At 35.7% G+C, this 18,363-nt stretch overlaps 1 protein-coding gene across 1 annotated transcript; it reads left to right on the top strand.

The window, feature by feature from the left end:
• The first annotated feature begins 1,241 nt into the window (after positions 1–1,241).
• LOC110381074 (alpha-tocopherol transfer protein) lies at positions 1,242–17,777 on the top strand. The gene is made up of 6 exons (XM_064040315.1): positions 1,242–1,359; positions 2,313–2,484; positions 12,965–13,181; positions 15,614–15,797; positions 16,589–16,805; positions 17,248–17,777. Exons 1-6 carry the CDS (start codon positions 1,333–1,335, stop codon positions 17,403–17,405), a joined length of 975 nt encoding a protein of 324 aa, XP_063896385.1. The 5' UTR covers positions 1,242–1,332; the 3' UTR covers positions 17,406–17,777.
• The last annotated feature ends 586 nt before the right edge of the window (positions 17,778–18,363 follow it).

Here is an 18,363-nt window from a genome sequence, read left to right as displayed (position 1 = left end):
CGGCTCGACATGTCTTGAAGAACTCATTAAGTCAGTCCTGTTCTCATGCAGAAGCTAGAAAAGGTCTACTTTAGCATTAAAGCAAAATCAACCCTATTGAAATTAACATTTAAACCGAAAATTCTAAAACCAATCGTTGTTGATTCTATTTTTAACATACTGCATTTTTTGCATCAAAACTTGACATGACAGCAAATAAAAAAATGATTAAAAAATATTTTTACAAAAAAATCGGGTCAGGACTTAAAATCGTATATCGCTTTATCGATCGGAAAATTTGAAATAAAGTTATATTTTAAGTTACATAAACAGAACTTATATTAATCATATAAAAAAAACCTGATTGTGCCCAAAACCTGTTTGGTAAAATTAACGAAGCTTTATTGAATATAAATAAGCCTATGGCATACTTAATGAGGTGAACCTATGGCAGAATTCTATTAAAAATCAGCGTATATGTACGAATTGAAATGACTCCTAACCATCTGTTAATTTTGAGTCGATATTTTTAGTTGTATTGTCAGTTTCACTTTTCACTGTTTTGTATATATTTTTTAGGGTGACATAAATATTTTCTATAATTGTGTAGAAACAAGATAATAAAATGTAGAAGTTATATAAATTCACAATTAAGGCGGAATTTTTGTGTTTTTTGCCTATTAGAAATAAGTCAATTGTATGATCTCGTGTTAAATAACATATAAAACGTTTTTAAATTATATTTTTTATAAAAGAATTTACTAGGTTTCTTACAAAATTAGACGATGCCATTAAAAGAAAAAATATGATAAAAATCTTATGTTCGTACGACTTCACATAGTAGGAACTAAAAAATCATGCTAAATAATAAGGTGTGTCACAACAATTATAATTTCCCAGTTTATAAATAGAAAAGACGTAAAAAATACGGGTTTTACGCAAACCATCTTGTTATTTTCCGTCTAAGTATATAAAAAAATATCGGAAACTGAATAAATCAGAGTTTGTTTGACTGGCAGTGTAAAAATACTGTCTCAAGCCACGAAATTTTAAATTAATTTAGTATAACCTACCTAGAATAAAATTAAAAAAAAAAAAACTAAAATATTAACCAAATTAATTCATCCCTACCAAATATTTTTTTGCAAACTACAAAACTATTCTAAGATTTTTTTTTACATAATTTCTAAAAATATAAACTAAAAAAAACCGTATTTTCCTTGGTACGCAAGGACTATTAATATAATACATTGTTGAGGCTTGACGCGCACAGAATTGATCTGATAGTGGAGTGAGCTGCGTGTGTTGTGATCCTTAGTGAAAAATATATAGGTATTAAAAAAAACTGTGACAATGACTATCGGAGATGGGATGTGTGTTGTAAGTATTTATTATAGTAATATTTATTTACAATTATTTTTTAATTTTATTTTTGCATATTTTTTGTTTGTATCACTTAAATAGTAAAAAAGTTTGGTAGATAAATAAAAAAATACATATACATAAAAAAATTATATTTGTTTACCTACATCACCGGACTCGTACTAGTTTTTATACAAAGTTGTTTTAAATTATTTTTTTTTCCGTTAAAAAAATATTGATAAAATAAAACTCCTTCCTTTTAAAAGGAATTATTTTTCTTTTATTTACTTCTGTAATATCTAGTGTCTTTAAACTATGAAACACTTCTAATCGCCGCAAAACAAAGTAACTTGCAATACTAAGCAATAATAATTATAGATAACTATTGTATTTTTCCTATAAACAATGATAATTGTAGTTGCCTCAGTTAATTACTTATCAATTTGTTATATTTACATAATGAAGAACAATCAGTTACAAAGTCGGAAATATCGTAATTAATTAATTAAGTAACTTTTCATTTAATTTTCTTTGAAATCTTCGTCTTTTATCTATACTTTCTATTTAAAATATAAAGCAAAAGAGTTTGTTTCAACGTCATAATCCCAGGAACTAGTAGACTGCTACTGAGTTTGAAAGTCCATTTATTGAGGAAGGCAATTTTAGACTTTTTATCCGGCTATGAAGAGTAGTATTAACAAACGTACTTGACCTTAGGAAAAAATAATGTTTACATTTTTATTTTTACTCCAAGATGCTTAAAAACTTAATGATAGTAGTCAGAAAGTTTGACATCCTGTGTTACCAAGTGGTATCGTGATGCCCGGGTATCAGAGTTAAGAAAGTCAGATAAGCAGTCGCTCCTTGTAAAACACCGCATATGATTAAACTGGAAGCTGCCCCCAACATAGTTGGGAAAAGGCTAGGCAGATGATGATGACGCTTAATAACTTAAAACTCTTTTCCTACAGTACAACAACTTCGATTACTCTCTCAACGTGCAAAAGATGTTGAACATCAAAGATGGAGATTTGGATGTCTTGCTCAAGTTATACAATATCAACAAGAAGGCCTTGGATGAGATGATAGCCAGCATTAGAGAGTGGTATGAGAAGCAGCCGCATTTACCACAGGGCCAATTACGTGAGTATTTTATTGTTTTTATTTATTACTTCCCCCCCGGCTTCGCCAGCGTAGAGTTCGGTTATATCGCGTTTTCAAGAGAATTCTTCAAAAGTCCGGGATAAAAACTATTCTATGTTCTTTATCAAAGTCAACTTTATCTCTGTACCAAATTTTATCAAAATCAGTTCTGTGGTTTAGACGTGAAAGCGTAACAGACAGACAGACCGAGTTACTTTCGCATTTATAATATTAGTTGGGACTAGCTTCTGAGTCAATTGCAAAGATTTCATGAAGACCTATTACAAGTTTTTATGAAATTTCAGTAGCTAGGTGCAGGGTTCCGAGAAAATTATACCATTTAGGGGCATTATTTCTCGTACCTGGATAAAACGTAACCTATATTACCCGGGGTTAGTGTAGCTATCCTAGCTTAGTTCATTTCAATTTAGTGCATTCGTTTCGTAGCCTTTAAGGTGGAGTACAAACAAACAAAAAATAAAGTTTTCCTCTATGGAATAATACACAACAAATTCTTCATGTTTTTATGTTACGTATCTATTAATATTTCAAATAATCCGATCTATTTACGTGCTAAAAATCAAAACAAAACACAATTTTAATAAACTAAAACTCGTAACTTATGAATCATACTCGATATGACTCGATACGCATATAAGTTTATTTCCGTATACAATAAAAATACCTGACTAACCGATACTCAGAAATGGATTGTCCTTGATTTAAATTATGTGTTAAAAGTTCAAAATTGGTAACTATTTGACGTCATGGGAAAATTGTGACACTTGTATCGAATTTTAGTTGTTTTGCCCTTTTATATTGTCGACCTCGTATTTTGAGAATTACTTTCTATAAAATACCGAATATAATAAAAGTTCAATATCAAGGTATTAGGCCCATATAGTCTGAAATCACCAACCCGCATTGAGCAAGCGTGGTGATTAATTCTCAATCCTTCTCCGTGTGAGAGGAGGCCTGTGCCCAGCAGTGGGACGATAAAAAGGCTGTAACAGAACAGTAACTTACCCATACAGGTATACAGAGTTACTCTCGCATTTATGTTATTAGTGAACGGTTATAAGAATAACATAGGTATAGGCTACTTTTGACCGGGTGCAGGAGGTGTCACTTGAGGAGGTAAAATATAATAAAGTTGGATTCTAAATTCCATTAAGGAACATTACAGTAGCTATTCTCATTTTTCTGACATTCGATTTGCCACTTTATTTCTGACCTTTGATTTCTTGAATTAGTCTCTACACAATGGGACGTTAAAATATTAATGATTTTTCTTAAAACAGCATAAAATAACACATAAATAATATATTTATTAGTACCTATAAATTGTGAAGTTGTACAAAGTTCAACTTCTATCTTATTCATTTCCAGTTCTATTAGTTACTCGTAAATATATATTGAATAATATTCCAATCTGTGGATTACCATCATGATGGAACTAGTCATATAAAAAATATTTAAATCAAAAGTTATATTAATCATTTCAATGAGTCTTACCACAAAGAGTACTTACTACCAGGTAAAACAAATTAGACCTTGGCTTACCAACTATAAAAACAAAAAAATAGAACTCAAAACGGGTCCTTATAAAGACAGGCTCTTCCCACGCATTACTTAAACCAGTACCTTACCTTCCTATTTTTTTTTTTATATGTAGAATAAGAAGGACATAAAATAATAGCCATCTGGTCTTATAAAGTTCAGGTTCGATAAACTGTAGGTTCCGGCTGTCATTCGAACATGTTTCAGTCGCTCCTTGTAAAAAACTGGTACTCAGCTGCATCTGGTTAGACTGGAAGCCGACCCCAACATAGTTGGGAAAAGGCTCGGGAGATGATGAGTTTTGGAGCCCGTTGGGTACAAACAATAAACAAAAAAAAATCCTCTTTATGACATTAGTATAAACTAAGTATGTAGTATTATAATGAGAAAAAAAATATTTTTTCAACGACTTAATTATATCAAATCGTGTGATTACTTTTTAATTGAGCCATACATAATTGTGATAAAAATGCATTAAGATTTTTATCACACTCCATGATGATTTAATTAATAATCTTCCACGCCGATTTCGGCAACGGCGACCACTTCGACCCTAATGGCGTGCGTGTGCTCTCATGTGGCTGGAGTATCCAATTTTGTGCGTGAAAGTCCGCGCACACTGCGGACATGTCAGGGTACCAGCCACAAAGTTGTAGTTGATAGCTACAAGTGGTCGAGCTTTCAACTCATCTCGTTTGGCATCCAACTCAGAAAGCCGGCGTGCTTCAAAGTCAAAGACTTTGGCTTTAACGCGGCTTCTCCAGTCTCTGCGGTTGGATGCCAGATTCTCCCACTGAGACGGTTCAATGGAAGAGCTTTTCATGTGGCGCTTCAGCACATCCTTGTATCGCAGCAGCTGTCCGCCACGTTTCCGCTTGCCCTCCTGCAACTCGGAGTAGAGGATGCGCTTGGCCACTCTAGTATCCGGCATGCGCAGTACATGCCCGCACCACCGAAGCTGTCTCCTCATGAGGTATGCTTCAATGCCACCTACATTGGCTTTTCTCAACACTTCTGTGTTACGCACACGATCAAACCAACGGATATTTAATATTTTGCGCAGACATTTGAGGTGGAAGCGGTCTAGTTGCTTGATGTGGCGTCGGTACGGTGTCCATGTTTCCGCTGAGTAGAGTATACAAGGCAACACAACTGCCATATACACAGAGACCTTTGTGGATATCTTTAGGTCATGGGAGCTGAAGACCTTCTTGTCGAATTTGCCGAAAGCAGCGGCTGCAGCACCAATTCTGCTATTGATTTCGGCGTCAAGGTCGCACTTTGATGTTATAATGCTCCCCAAATATCGAAATTTATCGACCTGCTTCAGCACATCTTCACCAAGCATAATGGTCAGTTCTTGACGTTCGTGATTGTCTAAAGACATCACTTCTGTCTTTTTGACGCTGATTTTTAGACCAAATGTACAGCACTGCTTGTGAAGGTTCGTGACTAGCTGTTGCAGGACTTCAGGGGATTCAGCCACGAAACAGAGGTCATCTGCATACATAATGTCCTGTATATGTGTATAGGACACCTTTGTGGTCGCCTTGAGTCTATTCAGATTGAAAAGTTTGCCGTCAGTCCGATAACGAATACGAACTCCTTCAGGAGAAGAAGTCAATACTTCCCGGACTACAACTGCAAAATATAATGCAAACAATGTGGGAGCCAGGACACAACCTTGCTTCACTCCACAGGTGACGGAGAAGAAGCTCGATTGGTCATCTTCAACCGCTACACAACATTGCATGTCATCGTGCAGGAGTCGCAGGAGTCTTATGAACTTCTCTGTACACCCCAACTTTCTCAGTACCTTCCAGAGGGCCTCGCGAGGGACGCAGTCAAAGGCTTTTTCCAGATCAATAAAGCAGAGATACAAGTGCTGTCCCTGCTCTCTACTTTTTTCCTGGAGTTGACGGACTGCGAATATTGCCTCACAAGTTCCTCTGTCTGGTCTGAAACCAAATTGGGTTTCCGGCAGAATCTTTTCAGAAAGGTTCCTGAGGCGGTTCAGAAGTACTCTGGCGAAGACTTTTCCAGAGACAGAGAGCAGTGAAATACCGCGGTAAGAACCACATTCCGACCGGTCGCCTTTGTTCTTATAGAGAGCCCTGACGCGTGATAACTTAAAAGTTTCAGGAACTTGTTCTTTCTCCCACATAAGCACAAACATTTCCCAGACGCGCGAATGCAGTTCCTCGCCGCCGTACTTCAGAAGTTCCCCTGGTATAAGGTCTAGGCCAACCGCACGCTGATTTTGCTGTTGTTTGATGGCACAAAGCACCTCATGTTTAGACAAGGCATCATCCAATTCTTCTGCTATTTGAAGTTGAGGCAAACTGTCTATGTAGTGTAGATCGGCTGTTCGATCTACATTAAGTAGCTTATTGAAGTGTTCTGCCCAACGATCTAACACTTCATTTTTGCTTTTCAGCAGACTTTTACCATCCAGCGACTTCAGTGGTACCTTTATGAAGTTGGTGGTACCCAGGAGATTGCGAATTTCGCTATAGAAATTATTTAATTATTTTCGCTATATTGATTTAATTAATGAACTTTTGAACTATGCAATTTTAAAAATGCTATCAACACTAATTGTGGTATATTAAGAGTACCATACACACTTTAGTTGGCCGTTAGTTTGTTTGGGCTCATAAATCATTATGAAGATGAATGGTAGTACGCACATTACAAATATGAGGTTTTTATCCGGTATTAGACCGACTGAAAACTTTGTTTGAAACATTTTTGTCAACCGGGTTTTCGGATGGCACGTCGTTGGCAGTCGTTACGGGTAGTCAGAAACCAGTTAGTCCGACACCAGTCTAACCCAAGGCGCATAAGGTTGCCCGGGTAACTGAGTTGAGGAGGTCAGATAGGCAGTCGCTCCTTGTAAAGCACTGGTACTAAGCTGAATTCGGTTACACTGGAAGCCGACCCCAACATAGTTGGGAAAAGGCTCGGCAGATGATGATGATTTTTGTCAACCGGGTCATTTTTCAGTCGACTGTTTAATCTGCAGTGTTAGGTACCTACGCTAATTGTGGTATATTTAAACCTACATATGACGCTGGGAATTTATAATTACATAATGCACATTAATTAATACGGAAACTGACGTAGATATATATTAAATACTGCATTTATATCACGGAGGCTAGAAATAGATAATTATTTGGTTTAAATACGTTGTTATGCAATGTCTATTTGTTTGTTTACATTTTGTATAACGTGTGTTTTATACTGGCTTCCACCAGTGGTTTCAAATGTAGGCTATCAGCTATGTTATTGGCAAATCTTGACAAAATAGAAGTAAACAGAGAAAATAGAAGTTGACAAATAAAGTTTTTGCGAGAAGGAGAAATAAACATCCATACATGCAAACTTACACATTTATAATATTAATTAAATAGGTGGACACATGGTTTCTTTCAAATTTTCTTTGGGTAAAAATAAAATAAAACATTAAAGTGTTCAGTTTTAATTATGTAATATTTTTAAAGTTTAATTTAAAACAATTGAAATGGTAATCATTATGTACTCCATTGTACTGAGAGGTCAATAACCTTCGCATTTGGAGTAGTGTAATAAAAATAACTTGTATGAAAGTGAACGATATTAATTACTTTAGTGTCATTAATAATTTCAGCCTATTGGGATGAACACGGCTTTTATTATTGTGCAAATAATCATTATCTCTAAGAGATAAATCATTAACCGACCTCAAATAAAGGAGGTTCTCAGTTTGAAGTGTACGTGCATGTTTGTGCATTTCAGCATAGTATTGTTAGACTTAGGAGAAGGTTGAAGTTGTTTTTTTTTTGTAATTTATAGATATTGTATTACTTTATTGTACCTAATGCTAATATTATTTTTCGCAAGCTTTTATGATTATGGCCATAAAAAGTAAATGTAAATCTTTCAAATGACATTTATTTGTTCATAAAACTATTTGAAAAATTCCTTATATAATTAATTTTACTTGGGTGCTAAGTGTTAATTTTAAATAATACCTAGGTATCTACTACAATATTTGAATAATTATTAACATTTTCTTATAATAATCTTCTTTGTCTCCTCAACTAATTAAAAAAAAACATCACAAACGGCCTTCAGTCGTCATCAATATATTTTGCACGCAATAATTTGTAACGCAATACGGACATCGCCATAATAATTTTTACACATATTGAATTCGTTATAACATCATCATTGTTATTGTTTTATAATTAGGATGAACCTATGGATTGGTTAGCAAAATTAACTGGGTTAAAACATAACATGCTGATTCCGCGAACTTTGCATCGTTCAAACCTTCCCTGGACCTCTACGAACATTTTACAACAAAAATAAACTCAAAATCAGTCCAGCCATTCTCAAGTTTTAGTGTCATTAATATAATATAAGATTATTCTCCACCGGTTTCACCCATATCTGGCAACCGGTAAAATGAAAAATACCCTGTGTCCTGGGACTTACCTTGTGATATCTGGGGCCCACGTAACTGGGTTAAGAAGGTCAGATAGAAATCGGTTCTTATTTTAGTATTTATCGCCTTAAACACAGGTTCTTAGCCTATTTCAGAATATCGCCTTTTAATGTTCTAATGTACAACATTTTATCCACTGTGTTTGAAATCTGGTACCTACTCAGCTGCTCCTAGTTAGACTGGTAGCCAACTCTAATCAGGAAAAGGCAAACTCATTTTTGCATCAAATACATATAAGTAAAGATAAATCAGTTTATAGTGGTTGCGTTTTCCTATACTTAACTTCAACTACGTTTAGTGCCTAGGTAAGTATAGATATAATGTAGGGAAAACCCCAGGGAAGGTGTAATCTTATAAAAAACTGGTTAACATCCTCATAAATAAGTATGTGGGTATGTATAGTGCCCATTTGATGACATTAAGAAATGTTATTCAACAATGCACTTAAGTTATAAGGAAGCAAAATGTGTTACTTCATAAAGTTGTATATAATATAATACTCATAAATCGAATGATTATATAGACACGCTAATTATCACTATCAAGAAGTAATAAACGTTTACTTTTTGTTAATAATTAAAAAATATATTATTATCCTCTATTGTACATTAATCGGGACTTTTATCTTGTGGTTTTTGTATATTTCTACACAAATATAATGAAGATTTCCCTTTCAATACAAGAGGCGAAACTATAGAACCGATTTGAAAAATTCTTGTTATGTTCTTACAAGAGAAATTAATATGCGAGAAATACGCCGAATACCGCATTTGGTAACTTTTTGTATGTGCAGGGATATGATAAGTTTAGACAACGACAAGCTAGTTCAGAATAGTCAATAGCTGTGTTTTCAAGGAAGTCTTGCGCAGTATGGTTGTTTTTTACAGCCTAATACACAAGTAAAAAATATTCTTAGGTGAAATCCCCAAGCTTTTAATAAATAACCAAGGAAGAAAAAACTTCATAAACAATCTTCCATTAGTCATGAACTAGTTTTTATACAATATTTACTTGTTAAAGCATCATCAGGTATTTATAAATCCTTTTGTGAAGGAACTCGTCCGGGGAAAAACTATAACTATGGGTTTTTACATAGCGTAGATATTGTTGTGTTCCGGTTTGAAAGAGCATTATGTAATGTTCGTATAGCCAGTTGAGGCGTATCTGATGTGGCTTTGAAAAAAAATATAATCCGATAATCTATACATATAATAAATCTGTAGAAAAGTAATTTTTGTACATTGAAGAAATTGACAAAAAAAATAGCCAGCATGTTAAAGAATAACTAACAGAACCCATTTCCATCATTTTTGTAATTTTTGTCTGTTTGTCTGTTTGTTCGTTCGGGATTCACGTAAAATCTACGAATTAAATGCAGACAATGCTTATATACAAAAATTCTACGTAACTTGGGGTATTACTTAGTTTTTGTTTTATCGAAATCGATTCACTTTATCAAAAGATATGATAAATTTTGTGAATTCAAGATGTAAAATATTACGACACGCAATCTATTTGTCAAAACTGTCCATTTGAATGTTGTACTTATATTAGTTGATCGGCCTATTATTAATCTTAACACAGAAAATCACACCTTTATATATAACTTCGGAAGAAAAAAAAATATGAAAATTTTGTTTAGCCAAGGTTAAAGTAGCTCCATCTGTGCTAAATCTGTGTTAAATAAAATACATCAAATTAGTCAAAGGAGCGAGATGGTAAATGACAATATTACCATACATTCTTTATAGAGGATTATTAATTCAACAGATGGAGTTGTGTATTTTCCGTAATTCACCATATTTTAACACGTAGTGTAATTTTTCGATAGACATTTCAATAGTGTTTGTCAGTTTGCCGTGCCACATCAAAATCCAACTATAATTATTACCTTGATGAAAAGAAAATTAATAGTTCTCAGCCAAATTTAAAACGGTGCCATCTAAATTATTTTTTGAACATTATGTCAAAAATGATGACTTTAGTGGAACAATTAATTATCGTTTAAACTTACAGATGGAGTTCATATCAGGATTTTTTCATAAACATAGTTTAGCTTATCTTCCACTGATGTGCTGGCCTTAAAACAAATTACTTTGAGTGAGTAGTATTAAGTAGACCTTAATTATTTTTTCTGATGCAAAATATGTAAACTTAATCCTAGAAGAAATGAGGATCTATCTCTCGCAAGCGCTGCTAAGCGTGAGGTAGGTAATGTAGGATTCTGTAGCTTTAAAAACAAGAACAGATACAAATGCAGATAAGAAATGGGAGCTTTCTCTATTTAATACCATACACACGTAAAATGCTTTATGCGTCTGAAAACGTACAAATTACGCGCCGCATACCAGAGACATGCTTACTTTCAACTTCTGATCGCAAGTACACTGTTCACGATTACGAACAGTCTCAGTACGACCCGAGCCAAGTCTAAAAAAAAAATACCTTTTATATAAAACTACGTTTGATGTCATTTAATCACAAATCTAAAGACAGAATTGTTCTCTGTTGCAAATCCTATCCACCTATATCCTATCCTAATCCAGAATGCATTGCAGGTGTGCATAGCACAAAAACCAATGGTATCCTATTCGAGAAGTCAAAAGAGTTGATCTGCCAACGTCGCCATCAGAATTACATTCATGGTTGAATGAGGTGAATAAATTTTCAGAAACCACAATAACAGTTATAGGAGCCAAAGCGTATTATCGTTTCATAGAGCTCTGATTGGCCCCAGGTGACCAAGTCAGGTCTGATTTGTTCGTTCATCAGATCTTTGAAAGTGTTTCGGTGGATACTTACTGTCGTCCTGTTTACGTGTGACACAAAATATACGTCCTCCGCAAGAGCGAAATTTTCCCGGTGTGCGGTAGTGACGCACAGTATACAACACTTATGTTTCTTTTGATTTGCTGGCTCCACCAAGAAATGACAAATTGCGAGCGCACATTTTTAAAATCTTGGCAAAACTGCAGGTTTCAAGTACGAACACATGAAGTGGACTCTCACAGATACGTACAGTTTGCCTATTCGTGAACTAATGCAAACATTTCGGTGGAGTCCCGGCTTAGGCCACCACATTAGGCGTGCGCGATCCTCGGGCGTGTGAGTAGCGCGGGCGCCGCGCGTGCGTCGCGAGCGCATAGCATGAGCGTCGCGTTTTGCTGCCCTGCGGCGTTTGCAGCGCGCTCGCGACGCCCGCGCTACTCACACGCCCGAGGATCGCGCACGCCTAATGTGGGGTCAGCCTTACCATAGTGAGTAAGTGAAACTATCCTACCCTATGCGCCTGCTGATGATGATGACTCATTTTATCATCCATCCAGCTATTCCCCAACTATGTTGGTGTTGGCTTCCAGTCACCGAATCTGTTTGAGTACCAATATTTTGCTCGGAGCGACTACCTATCTACCTATCTTCAATCCAGTCGACTACACAAGACGATATCCATGGTAAGACTGACAGACTTTCTGGCTTCTGATTAGTCGCAGCAGCTGCAGAAAATTTACAAATGACAGCTTTGTCAGACTCAAAGCATATAGACATAGATTATAGCTGTTTCCTGTGAAAATTACTTACGCACCATACGTAATAATTTTCCAAATTGGCTGACTAGATCCAGAGATATTCACAACGTCACAAAATTTACTTCTTTCGTTTAGATAAATGGTCACATCCACAACACAACCTTGATCAATGAATCTATGCTGCTGCTAAGTCATCATCCTCCGAGCCTTTTTCCCAATCATGTTGGGGTCGGCTTCCAGTCTAACCGGATTCAGCTGAGTACCAGTGCTTTACAAGAAGCGACTGCCTATCTGACCTCCTCAACCCAGTAACCCGGGCAACCCGATACCCCTTGGTTAGACTGGTGTCAGACTTACTGGCTTCTGACTACCCGTAACGACTGCCAATGGTGTTCAATGACACCTATGACATCTATGCTACTGCTAAGTGCTAATCCTAATTATACTGTCACGTGAAAGAATGCACCTACGGGATAAGTAGTATTTTGACTATTCCATATTGCCCACGCAGACGAAGTTGCGGGCAACAGCTAGTATTGTATAAAATAGATGAAATAAGTATATAATTGTGTTTAGATATGTCTGACGAAACAAAACATACCTACCTTATAAGAAAACCTTGCCCAGATTGTTAGATTTTGTTAGCCCCTTATTTAATTTAATAAACGTGGATTTTTTTATATTTTTAAGCACGTTTTTTAATCATAAAGGAAACTTTTGATTAGCTGTAGTTACGACTAAGCATACCGTTAATATATTATATTCAACGTTAACACGGAAAAATTGTGATATTATATTTAACAGATTACTCAGTATAAGGAAATATTTTTACTTAAAGGTACTTAGGTAATAAAAGAAAATTACCACAATCATTAAAAAAAAACCTTCCATTCACTTCCAGACGATCGCATAACCCTCGGACATCTAATTTCCCGAGGATTCAGCGTGGAACAGAGCAAGGAGAAGATAGACAACTACTTCTCAGCCCGAGGAAGAATGCCTGATCTGCTCGGAGGCAGGTCACCCCTCCTACCTAATATGGAGAAGTACCTGAAGGAAGGGTACTGGGTTGTCCCACCCATGAGGACCAAGGATAACCATAGGATCATGATATTTAGGTAAGTTGAAATAGAATTAGTTTTAATTTTGTTCTCATTAGGTAAGTACAATATGTCATGTTGTAAATTCGGAAAGCAGTGGATCGAGCGATAAAGTTGGTGAACCTTGAGGGATCCTGCCATTGCTGCGAGGTTGTTCGAATGAGTAACCGCGGCCCTGGTACCTAAAGAGCGGGTTAAGAAGGAACATGATGGGTTTTAGTCAGTAAGAGTCTGACACTCCGTCACGCTGCTAACCTGGCGTCATTTGATGATTTCTCATAAAAAAGCCTTTGTTCAGCAGTGTACATCTTTCGGCTGACACATCGTTGTTCCAATTAATTTACGTGAGATAAGTATTCTGATAAATAAATCAACTTAAATGCTTATAAGGGAGACAGGACAGGACAAGGAGATCAACTATAACAATTTCAATTGACTTATCAACTTGTTGATTTACTGGTTTACCAGCATTCACAAAATAAATTATAAGACTAGAGATTAACTATGTAGGCTTTACGTACTCGTTTGAAGAAATCTTTGGAATAAAAAGTAGCATGTAAACGCTACTGCTCTTCATAATATATTTTTTTTAATTGTCAAACTCATTGTCACTCTATAAACCAAGACAACTTTAACGAAACCTCTCAAGCTAATATATATAAGCTAAAAGTATTCATATAAAAATACTCAAAAAACATAACGCTCTTGGCACAGTCGGGTAAACTTATTTCTAAAGAGAATGCAAGCAGATTCAGTAAACCCTACCAAAATAATGTTACCGCATTAACAATTCATAGATCCTCTTAAACTTGCGGATACCAGTTTGCCAGGCGCACAGAGAACAAAATGACTAGCAGAGATGTCATAACGCAAAATCTTTTAAGTAAGTAGCGCGAAAAAATGCGGGTGTTCGGGGGACGAGAGACGCTACTAGCTCGTCCCTTACTCACCTTCTAAAGAACCCGCTCATTATTTTCAAAATAAAATCACCAATCAATCAAAACCAATCTTTGACAGATTGATTTTGATTTGACAAGGAACCCGAACGCCTTGTTAGTTTTAGTAACTGATCACGCCAATCGTACGTTGCTTGACCTACAAGAAGACGCCTGCCCTACCTTCCTTGTGGTATCTCCGCTATCTTTCCTTTCTCCGTTTTCAGGAGCTTTTCAAACTTATGTGAATGTACGCAAAAAGTTTCTGTTGAAACTCGGTTCAAATGAACTTAGGAGTACTGTTCCTCTTGTGTCTTATTATTATACTTACGATTGTTGAAGAGTTATAAGTTTGTATGAGGTTTAGTTGTATTATGAATGGTAGTTATCTCGGGAACAGAGGAATTGAGTCTGGTACCTATGTGACTTTTTCATAAAGAAGAGTGTGTAAAATACATTTAGCTATTTTGATTCGTACATGGTTTAGTTGATCTAGTGTGTGCAATTATTAAGTAGAAATAGATATTCTCTCTCACAACGGTTTTGTCTATATTTCAAAACTTTCTTTACACTCAACAAAAAGCCTGTTAAAAAAAATATATTCACGTACAAACCAACCAAAAATTCCCAGACTCATCTCTTCTACACCGAGAATCGAAAATAAACTACCAAAAACCAACTTCGAAACCACCATAAACTCACAGAATTTCAAAATAACGATCCAAATCACAATGCACTTTCAATTTGTTACGGATCCCTTGCAAACTGGAAGCGGCATCAAATATTCACGAGTGGTCTAGGAAGCCCGTTTACACGCTGCCAACGCTGTCAGAGGTCGGATCGTGAAAATTTTAACAGACTTACGTTACGGGCCACGTCTAGCGTATTTTATATCTTGGTTTCGCTGGGAGTTGGGTAACAGTCTGTGAAGGAAGAGAGGAATTATTTTAGCATGTTCCTGAGTAATGGTTGTCGTGTTTGAGTCATTATTTTGCTGTTTGAGTTTGCGTTTTGAGTTAGAAGATAGGTTATGAGGATCATTTAATTAGCAGGATTGGGTGGTTGATTTCAATTACCTAAGTGTATTAGAATCTTCTTGGCGTTTAAAGTTTAATTGGGTTTAGGTTTCACTCTAAATAAATGCTAGTACTCGACTTTTAAGTGAAGCCATGCCTATATATCGCCTATTTCTATATATGATGACATCTGGGAAATTGTTTTTTTTTTTTCAAAAAGCTAAGAAATATGCCTACAGCGTACAATATATTTTTAATTCTTGGGGTCGCATAATGAGCGTAGTTGTATATATGATCTCAGATTTAAGTAAATGCTTACAAGATTACCTATACATAATGATTCGTTTATTGAAATCGTATTTTTTTTGTCATTTATTTCTTGTGCCGACTGCCCATGTTCGGGATGGTTGGCGTTCCTTGGGAGAGGCCTACTTTCAGCAGTGGACGTCAATTGTCTGATATGATGATGCTAATGAATTCATTTGTTTTTCTTTTCCAGAATACTAAGCCCAGAAATGGTAGTCTTAGACGTGGCAAGGCTAGGCTTCCTGATGGGAGAATACAGACTTTTTAACGAGACTTCACAGGGTGATCACTGGATATTTGACTTTAGCAACGCGACGCTCAACCAGGCTTTGCAGTTCACGCCCATCATCATTTCGAAGATTTACTATCATATTACGGTAAGTTTGTTTAGTTGCTTTTGAAATTAAAGGAAGCATAACAAGATTTCAATATTCTTCGAAGCCTGCGGGCTTTTTAGTATTGTTGGCTGTTCAGCCGTATAGAAATAGTAGTGTTACGTTGATTAGGTATCGGTCGCCTAAAAAGGTCGATGGCGCCTCCGATTATCATACTATAAACTGTCAGTCAATGTCGAGTCGTGGTGGCCTAGTGGGCAAAGAATCAACCTCTCGAGTATGAGGGCGCTGGTTCGCTTCCAGACTTGCCTGACGCAAGTTCCAATGCAACTTTTCTAAGTTTGTATGTACTTTTTAAGTATATCTTAGACACCAATGACTGTGTTTCAGATAGCACGTTAAACTGTAGGTCCCGGCTGCCATTGAACATCCTTGGCAGTCTTTACGGGTAGTCAGAAGCCAGTAAGATTGACACCAGTCTAACCAAGGGGTATCGGGTTGCCCGGGTAACTGGGTTGAGGAGGTCAGATAGGCAGTCACTTCTTGTAAAGCACTGGTACTCAGCTGAATCCGGTTAGACTGGTAGCCGACCCCAACATAGTTAGGAAAAGGGTCAGAGGATGATGATGAAACTGTCAGTCAATAGCCAGCCAACAGTTTGCAGTTTGTAAATGGTTATGAATAACCCGCCTTTCCAGCTTTCTTTTGGAAATAAATAACAAAATAAAGATTTTATTTTTTGCCTAACCACGAAAATGTTGTCACAATCCAACAATTTTTTTTCATTTCACATTAATTCATTTTTGCTTATGACCATATCTTTCTTTCCACAGCAATGCTACGCCATAAAAATGAAAGGCATACACCTGGTCAACGTGCCATCTTTCGGCCACTCGATCCTGGCTCTCTTCAAGACTATCATGAAACCCAAACATAAGGAGAGGCTGCATCTCCATGAAGGTTTTGATAAGGTTTTCAGTGTACTGCCTAAGGAGATATTTCCTAAGGATTTGGGTGGAACTGCTGATATGACTGTGAAGGATATTTGTGGTGAGTGTTCTGTTTTTATTCCTTTCTCTTTTTTGATGGTGATGACATGTAGTGAGCTATAGACTTACTAGATGGGGATGATAAGGATATAGTTTTTGTGAATGATAATTCATGTTGTTATTAATTTAAAAATAGTTTTCACTTGTTGTATATCATTACTAGAAATTGATGTTCTTCTTGTATGTCATTTTTCTACTTTCATTTTATTTTTATTGTAATAATAAATAGCTAAAAATAATGAAATACATCAGATTATCTACAATAAACAATAACTATTCCTAAATACGAAAGTAAGTTTGTACGTAACCCATTTCAATACAATTTTCAATGAACATAGACGGCATCCGAGAACCCCTCTCGAAATGAGTGTAAAGCCAAGTGCCGAAGTTAGTTTATTCATATTTCTGTAATATTAATAACTATTTTGTTATTATTTCCACAGACACATGGTACGAAACCCTGCAATCTGACACCTGGAAGGACTTCTTCGCGAACCAGGAGAAGAACTTCCACGTGGACGAAGCGAAGAGAGTGACTGCTTCTAAGATAACTGACGAATTCGGTGTCGAAGGTTCCTTCAGAAAATTAGAGTTAGATTAACTGTAGTTTAGATGGTAAATAAACTAGTGAATAGTCCTATGTTTGTACTGTAGTGAAAAACATTGTCAACTCTCGTATCTTAGGCCCAAGTTAGCTTATGTTGTCGGTAAACTAGGGCTTTATTTGTTCATTTTAAATTAATTATAGGATGTTGTTGCATCGGGCATTTGGACATTTATTTGTTACATCTGATGTGAAATGTAAGGCTGTTGATAAATATTAGTACTTTAACGTTGAAATTCGATCGATTTTAAGTAATGAAAAGAGGTCAAAATCAAAATAATTGGTGATTTTGTACAATTAGGTAAGTTTTATGTAGAAATATTTTGCCTTTGTATTTTTGAGTGTGCAAAAATAAACCATAAAAATACAGTTTCCGTTGTTTTGTTACAATACCGAATTACATAGTGTTCACAGTTCTTATAGTTAAAGATGTACATATCTCTAGGTTTTTTAAAGATTCCGAAATATATATTAATTGGCCCCAATTCGCTTCATCCTTCGTAATATCTACCCTTTCTTCAATAATTGTAATTTAAATAATAACTCAGAACTGCCGATTCCAAACTTAACCCTTTAGCAAAATAAATACAAAGTTGCTAAATCCACAAGAAGTTAAGTTAAATATTTTGCTAACACTAACTAATCTGAACTTACAATTCAAGTCTCAAATTGTAATTTGGAACTTCAGAGTTCACACTTTGTCTTATTTGAAAATTGTATAAGCAGAGATGTCCCTTAAAAAATACGGTTTGAATAGTGATAGGAATAAGTAGGACAAAAATCGAAAAGCAACGCTATCATAATCGAAAAAAAAAATTGTTACCAAACAAAAAGTTACCAAATACATATAAGGGTGATGATGATTTTTTTGTTTTTAATTAGATACGTTTTTAAGCTAAAAGGGCTGAATTAAAACCTAACTGAAATGGAGAGGAAGATAGGTTTGTATTAATCT

Source organism: Helicoverpa armigera, chromosome 22 (genome assembly GCF_030705265.1).
Source record: "Helicoverpa armigera isolate CAAS_96S chromosome 22, ASM3070526v1, whole genome shotgun sequence".
NCBI classification, from domain to species: Eukaryota; Metazoa; Arthropoda; class Insecta; order Lepidoptera; family Noctuidae; genus Helicoverpa; species Helicoverpa armigera.
Note: the sequence above shows the minus strand (reverse complement) of the source record. Positions and strands in the feature narration are given on the sequence as shown.